General features: G+C 57.6%; 2 protein-coding genes across 2 annotated transcripts in view; one reads left to right on the forward strand and one right to left on the reverse strand.

Moving 5' to 3' along the window:
* The window catches only part of LOC140468612 (uncharacterized), a 1,157,363-nt gene that overhangs the window by 241,558 nt on the left and 901,577 nt on the right, over positions 1 to 14,228 (reverse strand). The gene's annotated exons all lie outside the window — the stretch shown is intronic.
* The window catches only part of pfdn5 (prefoldin 5), a 161,165-nt gene that overhangs the window by 4,124 nt on the left and 142,813 nt on the right, over positions 1 to 14,228 (forward strand). The window contains exons 3-5 of the mRNA XM_072564758.1: positions 686 to 850; positions 1,508 to 1,679; positions 4,429 to 4,559. Of these exons, the coding sequence (XP_072420859.1) occupies positions 686 to 850; positions 1,508 to 1,679; positions 4,429 to 4,559 (468 nt within the window). The remainder of the gene's footprint in view (positions 1 to 685; positions 851 to 1,507; positions 1,680 to 4,428; positions 4,560 to 14,228) is intronic.

Here is a 14,228-nt window from a genome sequence, read left to right on the forward strand (position 1 = left end):
CTCCATCTCCCTCCCTCCATCTCCTTCCCTCCCTCTCTATCTCCCTCCCTCACTCCCTCCATCACCCTCCCTTTCTCCACCTCCTTCCATTTCTCCTTGCCTCCCTCGATCTCTCTCTCTCTCTCTCCATCTCCCTCCCTCCATCTCCTTCCCTCCCTCTCTCCCTCCCTCACTCCCTCCATCACCCTCCCTTTCTCCACCTCCCTCCATTTCTCCTTGCCTCCCTCGATCTCTCTCTCTCTCTCTCCATCTCCCTCCCTCCATCTCCTTCCCTCCTTCTCTATCTCCCTCCCTCACTCCCTCCATCACCCTCCCTTTCTCCACCTCCCTCCATTTCTCCCTGCCTCCCTCGATCTCTCTCTCTCTCTCCATCTCCCTCCCTCCATCTCGTTCCCTCCCTCTCTCTCTCCCTCCCTCACTCCCTCCATCACCCTCCCTTTCTCCACCACCCTCCATTTCTCCCTGCCTCCCTCGATCTCTCTCTCTCTCTCCATCTCCCTCCCTCCATCTCCTTCCCTCCCTCTCTATCTCCCTCCCTCACTCCCTCCATCACCCTCCCTTTCTCCACCTCCCTCCATTTCTCCCTCCCTCCCTGCCCCCCTCGATCTCTCTCTCTCTCTCTCTCTCCATCTCTCTCCCTCCATCCTTCCCCCACCCCACCCCACCCCCACCTGCGGGGGTCCAGCTGATGAGTAAGCGCCGACTCAGTCACGGTGAGGAGGGGGAGTCAGAGAGGAAGGGGCCAGAACGAGGTGGACCCTCCGACAGACCCCGACTCACCGAGGACAGCACGGAGGATGGGCCGAATGGGCTGGGCTCTGGAAACAGCAGTGAAGCTCACAGACCACAGGTAACTGGGGTTAGCGACTGAGGAAGGCTCTCTCTACACCGTCCCCCCACTCCCAGGGACAGGGGGTTAGTTACAGAGTAAAGCTTCCTCTACACTGTCCCCCCACTCCCAGGGACAGGGGGTTAGATACAGAGTAAAGCTCCCTCTACACCGTCCCCCACTCCCAGGGACAGGGGGGTTAGATACAGAGTAAAGCTCCCTCTACACCGTCCCCCACTCCCAGGGACAGGGGGGTTAGATACAGAGTAAAGCTCCCTCTACACCGTCCCCCACTCCCAGGGACAGGGGGTTAGATACAGAGTAAAGCTCCCTCTACACCATCTCCCCACTCCCAGGGACAGGGGGTTAGATACAGAGTAAAGCTCTCTCTACACCGTCCCCCCACTCCCAGGGACAGGGGGTTAGATACAGAGTAAAGCTCCCTCTACACCGTCCCCCCACTCCCAGGGACAGGGGGTTAGATACAGAGTAAAGCTCCCTCTACACCGTCCCCCACTCCCAGGGACAGGGGGTTAGATATAGAGTAAAGCTCCATCTACACCGTCCCCCCACTCCCAGGGACAGGGGGTTAGATACAGTGTAAAGCTCCCTCTACATCCTCTCCATCCTGCGATGATGGTCCCCTCTCTCTCCCTCTCTCTCTCTCGGATTCTCCAGGTCTCCCTCCCGTGGGATTTACCCCGTGTCCGTCAGAAGCCCCCGACCCCGGAGGTCCTGGGGGTAATCGACCCCGGGTGGGCTCAGCATCGCCCCCTGTCTCGCGCCCGTTCCTCCCCAGCCTCGGCAGGAGGCCCCGAGAGATCGCCGCGCCCCCCCTCCTTAAGCACCGGTGAGTCTGGGGTTCGGTGACGGAGGGACGGGGGTGGGAGGGGGGCTGTAATTAGGAGCGTGCGGGGTGAGGCGGAGGGAGCCCGGGGGTTGGGGGGGGTGGGGGGGGGGGGGCGAGTCGGGGGAACGGGAGCAAGGGGAGGGCAGGAGGGAGCGAGAGAGAGGGGCGGGTGGGAGTGGTTTGGAGAGAGAGGGAGGGGGTAAATTGGAGGGAGTCGGATGGAGAGGGAGGGGGTAAATTGTAGGGGGGTTGGAGAGAGAGGGAGGGGGTAAATTGTAGGCATTTGGAGAGAGAGGGAGGGGGTAAATTGGAGGGAGTCGGATGGAGAGGGAGGGGGTAAATTGGAGGGAGTTGGAGAGGGAGGGAGGGGGTAAATTGGAGGGAGTTGGAGAGAGAGAGGGAGGGGGTAAATTGGAGGGAGTTGGAGAGAGAGGGAGGGGGTAAATTGGAGGGAGTCGGAGAGAGAGGGAGGGGGAAAATTGGAGGGGGTGGAGAGAGAGGGAGGGGGTAAATTGGAGGGAGTTGGAGAGAGAGGGAGGGGTAAATTGGTGGGAGTTGGAGAGAGAGAGGGAGGGGGTAAATTGGAGGGGGTTGGAGAGAGAGGGAGGGGGTAAATTGGAGGGAGTCGGAGAGAGATGGAGGGGTAAATTGGAGGGGGTTGGAGAGAGAGGGAGGGGGTAAATTGGAGGGAGTCGGAGAGAGATGGAGGGGGTAAATTGGAGGGAGTTGGAGAGAGAGGGAGTGGGTAAATTGGAGGGTGTTGGAGAGAGGGAGGGGTAAATTGGAGGGTGTTGGAGAGAGAGGGAGGGGGTAAATTGGAGGGAGTCGGAGAGAGAGAGGGAGAGGGTAAATTGGAGGGGGGTTGGAGAGAGAGAGGGAGGGGGTAAATTGGAGGGAGTTGGAGAGAGAGTGAGGGGTAAATTGGAGGGAGTCGGAGAGAGAGGGAGGGGGAAAATTGGAGGGTGTTGGAGAGAGAGGGAGGGGTAAATTGGAGGGAGTCGGAGAGAGAGGGAGGGGGTAAATTGGAGGGAGTTGGAGAGAGAGGGAGGGGGAAAATTGGAGGGTGTTGGAGAGAGAGGGAGGGGGTAAAATGGAGGGAGTTGGAGAGAGAGGGAGGGGATAAATTGGAGGGGGTTGGAGAGAAAGGGAGGGGGTAAATTGGAGGGATTTGGAGAGAGAGGGAGGGGGTAAATTGGAGGGGGTTGGAGAGAGAGGGAGGGGGTAAATTGGAGGGAGTCGGAGAGAGAGAGGGAGGGTTAAATTGGAGGGAGTTGGACAGAGAGGGAGGGGGAAAATGGAGGGGGTTGGAGAGAGAGGGATGGGGAAATTGGAGGGGGGTTGGAGAGAGAGGGATGGGGAAATTGGAGGGGGGTTGGAGAGAGAGGGATGGGGAAATTGGAGGGGGGTTGGAGAGAGAGGGAGGGGATAAATTGGAGGGAGTTGGAGAGAGAGGGAGGGTTAAATTGGAGGGAGTTGGAGAGAGAGGGAGGGGGTAAAATGGAGGGAGTTGGAGAGAGAGGGAGGGGGTAAATTGGAGGGAGTTGGAGAGAGAGGGAGGGGGTAAATTGGAGGGTGTTGGAGAGAGAGGGAGGGGGTAAATTGGAGGGGGGTTGGAGAGAGAGTGAGGGGTAAATTGGAGGGTGTTGGAGAGAGAGGGAGGGGGAAAATTGGAGGGTGTTGGAGAGAGAGGGAGGGGGTAAAATGGAGGGAGTTGGAGAGAGAGGGAGGGGATAAATTGGAGGGGGTTGGAGAGAAAGGGAGGGGGTAAATTGGAGGGATTTGGAGAGAGAGGGAGGGGGTAAATTGGAGGGGGTTGGAGAGAGAGGGAGGGGGTAAATTGGAGGGAGTCGGAGAGAGAGAGGGAGGGTTAAATTGGAGGGAGTTGGACAGAGAGGGAGGGGGAAAATGGAGGGGGTTGGAGAGAGAGGGATGGGGAAATTGGAGGGGGGTTGGAGAGAGAGGGATGGGGAAATTGGAGGGTGTTGGAGAGAGAGGGAGGGTTAAATTGGAGGGAGTTGGAGAGAGAGGGAGGGGGTAAAATGGAGGGAGTTGGAGAGAGAGGGAGGGTTAAATTGGAGGGGGGTTGGAGAGAGAGGGAGGGGATAAATTGGAGGGAGTTGGAGAGAGAGGGAGGGTTAAATTGGAGGGAGTTGGAGAGAGAGGGAGGGGGTGAAATGGAGGGAGTTGGAGAGAGAGGGAGGGGGTAAATTGGAGGGAGTTGGAGAGAGAGGGAGGGGGTAAATTGGAGGGTGTTGGAGAGAGAGGGAGGGGGTAAATTGGAGGGGGGTTGGAGAGAGAGTGAGGGGTAAATTGGAGGGTGTTGGAGAGAGAGGGAGGGGTAAATTGTAGGGGGCTGGTGAGAGAGGGAGGGGTAAATTGGAGGGGGGTTGGACAGAGGGAGGGGGTAAATTGGAGGGAGTCGGAGAGAGAGGGAGGGGTAAATTGGAGGGAGTTGGTGAGAGACGGAGGGGTAAAATGGAGGGTCTCGGGGAGGGAGAGCTGGCGCAGCAAGTCGGAGGGGGAGACGGACTTGGGGAGGGAGGAGGGGATAGAATGAGTCAGGCTGAATGGCAACCCCCCTTCCTCCTGTTGCGTTGGGGTGTGGTGGGGTTGGGGGTGACGGGGGTGGGGGGGGGGGCACGAGATGAGGGGAGAGGTGGTGGGTGGCGCTGGGGGGGGGGGGGGGGGGGGGGACGAGAGGGCTGGATATAGGGGCCAGCTAGCTTGAGGCCTTTCTTCCCCTCGCCAGGGCTAGTATACGACAGCGGGATGCTGAAACACCAGTGTACGTGCGGGAACAGCGATCACCTCGAGCATCCCGGGAGGATACAGAGCATTTATTCCCGACTCCAGGAAACAGGACTGAAGAGTCAGTGTGAGGTACGACAGGGACAATTTAGCACGGCCAATCCCACCCTAACCTGCACATCCCTGGGCACTACGGGGACAATTTAGCACGGTCAATCCACCCTAACCTGCACATCCTTGGGCACTACGGGGACAATTTAGCACGGCCAATCCCACCCTAACCTGCACGTCCCTGGGCACTACGGGGACAATTTAGCACGGCCAATCCCACCCTAACCTGCACATCCCTGGGCACTACGGGGACAATTTAGCACGGCCAATCCCACCCTAACCTGCACATCCCTGGGCACTATGGGGACAATTTCGCACGGCCAATCCCACCCTAACCTGCACATCCCTGGGCACTATGGGGACAATTTAGCACGGCCAATCCCACCCTAACCTGCACATCCCTGGGCACTACGGGGACAATTTAGCACGGCCAATCCCCACCCTACCCCGCACATCCCTGGGCACTACGGGGACAATTTAGCATGGCCAATCCCCACCCTACCCCGCACATCCCTGGGCACTACGGGGACAATTTAGCACGGCCAATCCCACCCTAACCTGCACATCCCTGGGCACTACGGGGACAATTTAGCACGGCCAATCCCACCCTAACCTGCACATCCCTGGGCACTATGGGACAATTTAGCACGGCCAATCCCCACCCTACCCCGCACATCCCTGGGCACTACGGGGACAATTTAGCACGGCCAATCCCACCCTACCCCGCACATCCCTGGGCACTACGAGGACAATTTAGCACGGCCAATCCCACCCTAACCTGCACATCCCTGGGCACTACGGGACAATTTAGCACGGCCAATCCCACCCTACCCCGCACATCCCTGGGCACTACAGGACAATTTAGCACGGGCCAATCCCGACCCTACCCCGCACATCCCTGGGCACTACAGGACAATTTAGCACGGCCAATCCCACCCTACCCCGCACATCCCTGGGCACTACAGGACAATTTAGCACGGCCAATCCCACCCTAACCCACACATCCCTGGGCACTACGAGGACAATTTAGCATGGCCAATCCCCACCCTAACCTGTACATCCCTGGGCACTACGGGGACAATTTAGCACGGCCAATCCCACCCTAACCTACACATCCCTGGGCACTACGGGGACAATTTAGCACGGCCAATCCCCACCCTAACCTGCACATCCCTGGGCACTACGGGACAATTTAGCACGGCCAATCCCACTCTAACCTGCACATCCCTGGGCACTACGGGGACAATTTAGCACGGTCAATCCCACCCTAACCTGCACATCCCTGGGCACTACGGGACAATTTAGCACGGCCAATCCCACCCTAACCTGCACGTCCCTGGGCACTACGGGGACAATTTAGCACGGCCAATCCCACTCTAACCTGCACATCCCTGGGCACTACGGGGACAATTTAGCACGGTCAATCCCACCCTAACCTGCACATCCCTGGGCACTACGGGACAATTTAGCACGGCCAATCCCACCCTAACCTGCACGTCCCTGGGCACTACGGGGACAATTTAGCACGGCCAATCCCCACCCTAACCTACACATCCCTGGGCACTACGGGGACAATTTAGCACGGCCAATCCCACCCTAACCTGTACATCCCTGGGCACTACGGGGACAATTTAGCACGGCCAATCCCACTCTAACCTGCACATCCCTGGGCACTACGGGGACAACTTAGCACGGCCAATCCCACCCTAACCTGTACATCCCTGGGCACTACGGGGACAATTTAGCACGGCCAAACCCACCCTAACCTGCACATCCCTGGGCACTACGGGGACAATTTAGCACGGCCAATCCCCACCCTAACCTACACATCCCTGGGCACTACGGGGACAATTTAGCACGGCCAATCCCACCCTAGCCTGTACATCCCTGGGCACTACGGGACAATTTAGCACGGCCAATCCCACCCGAACCTGCACATCCCTGGGCACTACGGGGACAATTTAGCATGGCCAATCCCACCCGAACCTGTACATCCCTGGGCACTATGGGACAATTTAGCACGGCCAATCCCACCCTAACCTGCACATCCCTGGGCACTACGGGACAATTTAGCACGGCCAATCCCACCCTAACCTGTACATCCCTGGGCACTATGGGACAATTTAGCACGGCCAATCCCACCCTAACCTGTACATCCCTGGGCACTACAGGGACAATTTAGCACGGCCAATCCCACCCTAACCTGCACATCCCTGGACACTACGGGGACAATTTAGCACGGCCAATCCCACCCTAACCTGTACAACCCTGGGCACTACGGGACAATTTAGCACGGCCAATCCCACTCTAACCTGCACATCCCTGGGCACTACGGGGACAATTTAGCACGGTCAATCCCACCCTAACCTGCACGTCCCTGGGCACGACGGGGACAATTTAGCACGGCCAATCCCCACCCTAACCTGCACGTCCCTGGGCACTGTGGGGACAATTTAGCACGGCCAATCCCCACCCTAACCTACACATCCCTGGGCACTACGGGGACAATTTAGCACGGCCAATCCCCACCCTAACCTGCACATCCCTGGGCACTACGGGACAATTTAGCACGGCCAATCCCACTCTAACCTGCACATCCCTGGTCACTACGGGGACAATTTAGCACGGTCAATCCCACCCTAACGTGCACATCCCTGGGCACTACGGGACAATTTAGCACGGCCAATCCCACCCTAACCTGCACATCCCTGGGCACTACAGGGACAATTTAGCACGGCCAATCCCACCCTAACCTGTACATCCCTGGGCACTACGGGGACAATTTAGCACGGCCAATCCCACCCTAACCTGTACATCCCTGGGCACTACAGGGACAATTTAGCACGGCCAATCACACCCTAACCTGTACATCCCTGGGCACTACGGGGACAATTTAGCACGGCCAATCCCACCCTAACCTGTACATCCCTGGGCACTACGGGACAATTTAGCACGGCCAATCCCACCCTAACCTGCACATCCCTGGGCACTACGGGGACAATTTAGCACGGCCAATCCCACCCTAACCTACACATCCCTGGGCACTACGGGGACAATTTAGCACGGCCAATCCCCACCCTAACCTGCACATCCCTGGGCACTACGGGACAATTTAGCACGGCCAATCCCACTCTAACCTGCACATCCCTGGGCACTACGGGGACAATTTAGCACGGTCAATCCCACCCTAACCTGCACATCCCTGGGCACTACGGGACAATTTAGCACGGCCAATCCCACCCTAACCTGCACGTCCCTGGGCACTACGGGGACAATTTAGCACGGCCAATCCCACTCTAACCTGCACATCCCTGGGCACTACGGGGACAATTTAGCACGGTCAATCCCACCCTAACCTGCACATCCCTGGGCACTACGGGACAATTTAGCACGGCCAATCCCACCCTAACCTGCACGTCCCTGGGCACTACGGGGACAATTTAGCACGGCCAATCCCACCCTAACCTGTACATCCCTGGGCACTACGGGGACAATTTAGCACGGCCAATCCCACCCTAACCTGCACATCCCTGGGCACTACGGGACAATTTAGCACGGCCAATCCCACCCTAACCTGCACATCCCTGGGCACTACGGGACAATTTAGCACGGCCAATCCCACCCTAACCTGCACGTCCCTGGGCACTACGGGGACAATTTAGCACGGCCAATCCCCACCCTAACCTACACATCCCTGGGCACTACGGGGACAATTTAGCACGGCCAATCCCACCCTAACCTGTACATCCCTGGGCACTACGGGGACAATTTAGCACGGCCAATCCCACTCTAACCTGCACATCCCTGGGCACTATGGGGACAATTTAGCACGGCCAAACCCACCCTAACCTGCACATCCCTGGGCACTGTGGGGACAATTTAGCACGGCCAATCCCCACCCTAACCTACACATCCCTGGGCACTACGGGGACAATTTAGCACGGCCAATCCCACCCTAGCCTGTACATCCCTGGGCACTACGGGACAATTTAGCACGGCCAATCCCACCCGAACCTGCACATCCCTGGGCACTACGGGGACAATTTAGCACGGCCAATCCCACCCGAACCTGTACATCCCTGGGCACTATGGGACAATTTAGCACGGCCAATCCCACCCTAACCTGCACATCCCTGGGCACTACGGGACAATTTAGCACGGCCAATCCCACCCTAACCTGTACATCCCTGGGCACTATGGGACAATTTAGCACGGCCAATCCCACCCTAACCTGTACATCCCTGGGCACTACAGGGACAATTTAGCACGGCCAATCCCACCCTAACCTGCACATCCCTGGGCACTACGGGGACAATTTAGCACGGCCAATCCCACCCTAACCTGTACATCCCTGGGCACTACGGGACAATTTAGCACGGCCAATCCCACTCTAACCTGCACATCCCTGGGCACTACGGGGACAATTTAGCACGGTCAATCCCACCCTAACCTGCACGTCCCTGGGCACTACGGGGACAATTTAGCACGGCCAATCCCCACCCTAACCTGCACGTCCCTGGGCACTACCGGGACAATTTAGCACGGCCAATCCCCACCCTAACCTACACATCCCTGGGCACTACGGGGACAATTTAGCACGGCCAATCCCCACCCTAACCTGCACATCCCTGGGCACTACGGGACAATTTAGCACGGCCAATCCCACTCTAACCTGCACATCCCTGGGCACTACGGGGACAATTTAGCACGGTCAATCCCACCCTAACGTGCACATCCCTGGGCACTACGGGACAATTTAGCACGGCCAATCCCACCCTAACCTGCACGTCCCTGGGCACTACGGGGACAATTTAGCACGGCCAATCCCACCCGAACCTGTACATCCCTGGGCACTATGGGACAATTTAGCACGGCCAATCCCACCCTAACCTGCACAGACCTGGGCACTACGGGACAATTTAGCAAGGCCAATCCCACCCTAACCTGTACATCCCTGGGCACTACGGGGACAATTTAGCACGGCCAATCCCACCCTAACCTGCACATCCCTGGGCACTACGGGACAATTTAGCACGGCCAATCCCACCCGAACCTGCACATCCCTGGGCACTACAGGACAATTTAGCACGGCCAATCCCACCCTAACCTGCACATCCCTGGGCACTACGGGACAATTTAGCACGGCCAATCCCACCCTAACCTGCACATCCCTGAGCACTACGGGACAATTTAGCACGGCCAATCCCACCCTAACCTGCACATCCCTGGGCACTACGGGGACAATTTAGCACGGCCAATCCCACCCTAACCTGCACATCCCTGGGCACTACGGGGACAATTTAGCACGGCCAATCCCACCCTAACCTGCACATCCCTGGGCACTACGGGGACAATTTAGCACGGCCAATCCCACCCTAACCTGCACATCCCTGGGCACTACGGGGACAATTTAGCACGGCCAATCCCACCCTAACCTGCACATCCCTGGGCACTACGGGACAATTTAGCACGGCCAATCCCACCCTAACCTGCACATTCCTGGGCACTACGGGGACAATTTAGCACGGCCAATCCCACCCTAACCTGTACATCCCTGGGCACTATGGGACAATTTAGCACGGCCAATCCCACCCTAACCTGTACATCCCTGGGCACTACAGGGACAATTTAGCACGGCCAATCCCACCCTAACCTGCACATCCCTGGGCACTACGGGGACAATTTAGCACGGCCAATCCCACCCTAACCTGTACATCCCTGGGCACTACGGGACAATTTAGCACGGCCAATCCCACTCTAACCTGCACATCCCTGGGCACTACGGGGACAATTTAGCACGGTCAATCCCACCCTAACCTGCGCGTCCCTGGGCACTACGGTGACAATTTAGCATGGCCAATCCCCACCCTAACCTGCACGTCCCTGGGCACTACGGGGACAATTTAGCACGGCCAATCCCACCCTAACCTACACATCCCTGGGCACTACGGGGACAATTTAGCACGGCCAATCCCCACCCTAACCTGCACATCCCTGGGCACTACGGGACAATTTAGCACGGCCAATCCCACTCTAACCTGCACATCCCTGGGCACTACGGGGACAATTTAGCACGGTCAATCCCACCCTAACGTGCACATCCCTGGGCACTACGGGACAATTTAGCACGGCCAATCCCACCCTAACCTGCACGTCCCTGGGCACTACGGGGACAATTTAGCACGGCCAATCCCACTCGAACCTGCACATCCCTGGGCACTACGGGGACAATTTAGCACGGTCAATCCCACCCTAACCTGCACATCCCTGGGCACTACGGGACAATTTAGCACGGCCAATCCCACCCTAACCTGCACGTCCCTGGGCACTACGGGGACAATTTAGCACGGCCAATCCCACCCTAACCTGCACGTCCCTGGGCACTACGGGGACAATTTAGCACGGCCAATCCCCACCCTAACCTACACATCCCTGGGCACTACGGGGACAATTTAGCACGGCCAATCCCACCCTAACCTGTACATCCCTGGGCACTACGGGGACAATTTAGCACGGCCAATCCCACTCTAACCTGCACATCCCTGGGCACTATGGGGACAATTTAGCACGGCCAAACCCACCCTAACCTGCACATCCCTGGGCACTACGGGGACAATTTAGCACGGCCAATCCCCACCCTAACCTACACATCCCTGGGCACTACGGGGACAATTTAGCACGGCCAATCCCACCCTAACCTGTACATCCCTGGGCACTACGGGACAATTTAGCACGGCCAATCCCACCCGAACCTGCACATCCCTGGGCACTACGGGGACAATTTAGCACGGCCAATCCCACCCGAACCTGTACATCCCTGGGCACTATGGGACAATTTAGCACGGCCAATCCCACCCTAACCTGCACATCCCTGGGCACTACGGGACAATTTAGCAAGGCCAATCCCACCCTAACCTGTACATCCCTGGGCACTACGGGGACAATTTAGCACGGCCAATCCCACCCTAACCTGCACATCCCTGGGCACTATGGGACAATTTAGCACGGCCAATCCCACCCTAACCTGTACATCCCTGGGCACTATGGGACAATTTAGCACGGCCAATCCCACCCTAACCTGTACATCCCTGGGCACTACAGGGACAATTTAGCACGGCCAATCCCCACCCTAACCTACACATCCCTGGGCACTACGGGGACAATTTAGCACGGCCAATCCCACCCTAACCTGCACATCCCTGGGCACTATGGGGACAATTTAGCACGGCCAATCCCACCCTAACCTGTACATCCCTGGGCACTATGGGACAATTTAGCACGGCCAATCCCACCCTAACCTGTACATCCCTGGGCACTATGGGACAATTTAGCACGGCCAATCCCACCCTAACCTGCACATCCCTGGGCACTACGGGACAATTTAGCACGGCCAATCCCACCCTAACCTGCACATTCCTGGGCACTATGGGGACAATTTAGCACGGCCAATCCCACCCTAACCTGTACATCCCTGGGCACTATGGGACAATTTAGCACGGCCAATCCCACCCTAACCTGTACATCCCTGGGCACTACAGGGACAATTTAGCACGGCCAATCCCACCCTAACCTGCACATCCCTGGGCACTACGGGGACAATTTAGCACGGCCAATCCCACCCTAACCTGTACATCCCTGGGCACTACGGGACAATTTAGCACGGCCAATCCCACCCGAACCTGCACATCCCTGGGCACTACGGGGACAATTTAGCACGGCCAATCCCACCCGAACCTGTACATCCCTGGGCACTATGGGACAATTTAGCACGGCCAATCCCACCCTAACCTGCACATCCCTGGGCACTACGGGACAATTTAGCAAGGCCAATCCCACCCTAACCTGTACATCCCTGGGCACTACGGGGACAATTTAGCACGGCCAATCCCACCCTAACCTGCACATCCCTGGGCACTATGGGGACAATTTAGCACGGCCAATCCCACCCTAACCTGTACATCCCTGGGCACTATGGGACAATTTAGCACGGCCAATCCCACCCTAACCTGTACATCCCTGGGCACTACAGGGACAATTTAGCACGGCCAATCCCCACCCTAACCTACACATCCCTGGGCACTACGGGGACAATTTAGCACGGCCAATCCCACCCTAACCTGCACATCCCTGGGCGCTATGGGGACAATTTAGCACGGCCAATCCCACCCTAACCTGTACATCCCTGGGCACTATGGGACAATTTAGCACGGCCAATCCCACCCTAACCTGTACATCCCTGGGCACTATGGGACAATTTAGCACGGCCAATCCCACCCTAACCTGCACATCCCTGGGCACTACGGGGACAATTTAGCACGGCCAATCCCACTCTAACCTGCACATCCCTGGGCTCTATGGGGACAATTTAGCACGGCCAAACCCACCCTAACCTGCACATCCCTGGGCACTGTGGGGACAATTTAGCACGGCCAATCCCCACCCTAACCTACACATCCCTGGGCACTACGGGGACAATTTAGCACGGCCAATCCCACCCTAGCCTGTACATCCTGGGCACTACGGGGACAATTTAGCACGGCCAATCCCACCCGAACCTGTACATCCCTGGGCACTATGGGACAATTTAGCACGGCCAATCCCACCCTAACCTGCACATCCCTGGGCACTACGGGACAATTTAGCACGGCCAATCCCACCCTAACCTGTACATCCCTGGGCACTATGGGACAATTTAGCACGGCCAATCCCACCCTAACCTGTACATCCCTGGGCACTACAGGGACAATTTAGCACGGCCAATCCCACCCTAACCTGCACATCCCTGGGCACTACGGGGACAATTTAGCACGGCCAATCCCACCCTAACCTGCACATCCCTGGGCACTACGGGGACAATTTAGCACGGTCAATCCCACCCTAACCTGCACGTCCCTGGGCACTACGGGGACAATTTAGCACGGCCAATCCCCACCCTAACCTGCACGTCCCTGGGCACTACCGGGACAATTTAGCACGGCCAATCCCCACCCTAACCTACACATCCCTGGGCACTACGGGGACAATTTAGCACGGCCAATCCCCACCCTAACCTGCACATCCCTGGGCACTACGGGACAATTTAGCACGGCCAATCCCACTCTAACCTGCACATCCCTGGGCACTACGGGGACAATTTAGCACGGTCAATCCCACCCTAACGTGCACATCCCTGGGCACTACGGGACAATTTAGCACGGCCAATCCCACCCTAACCTGCACGTCCCTGGGCACTACGGGGACAATTTAGCACGGCCAATCCCACCCGAACCTGTACATCCCTGGGCACTATGGGACAATTTAGCACGGCCAATCCCACCCGAACCTGCACATCCCTGGGCACTACGGGGACAATTTAGCACGGCCAATCCCACCCGAACCTGTACATCCCTGGGCACTATGGGACAATTTAGCACGGCCAATCCCACCCTAACCTGCACAGACCTGGGCACTACGGGACAATTTAGCAAGGCCAATCCCACCCTAACCTGTACATCCCTGGGCACTACGGGGACAATTTAGCACGGCCAATCCCACCCTAACCTGCACATCCCTGGGCACTACGGGACAATTTCGCACGGCCAATCCCACCCTAACCTGTACATCCCTGGACACTACGGGACAATTTAGCACGGCCAATCCCACCCGAACCTGCACATCCTGGGCACTACAGGACAATTTAGCACGGCCAAT

This window comes from Chiloscyllium punctatum, chromosome 47, assembly GCF_047496795.1.
Source record: "Chiloscyllium punctatum isolate Juve2018m chromosome 47, sChiPun1.3, whole genome shotgun sequence".
Lineage (NCBI taxonomy): Eukaryota > Metazoa > Chordata > Chondrichthyes > Orectolobiformes > Hemiscylliidae > Chiloscyllium > Chiloscyllium punctatum.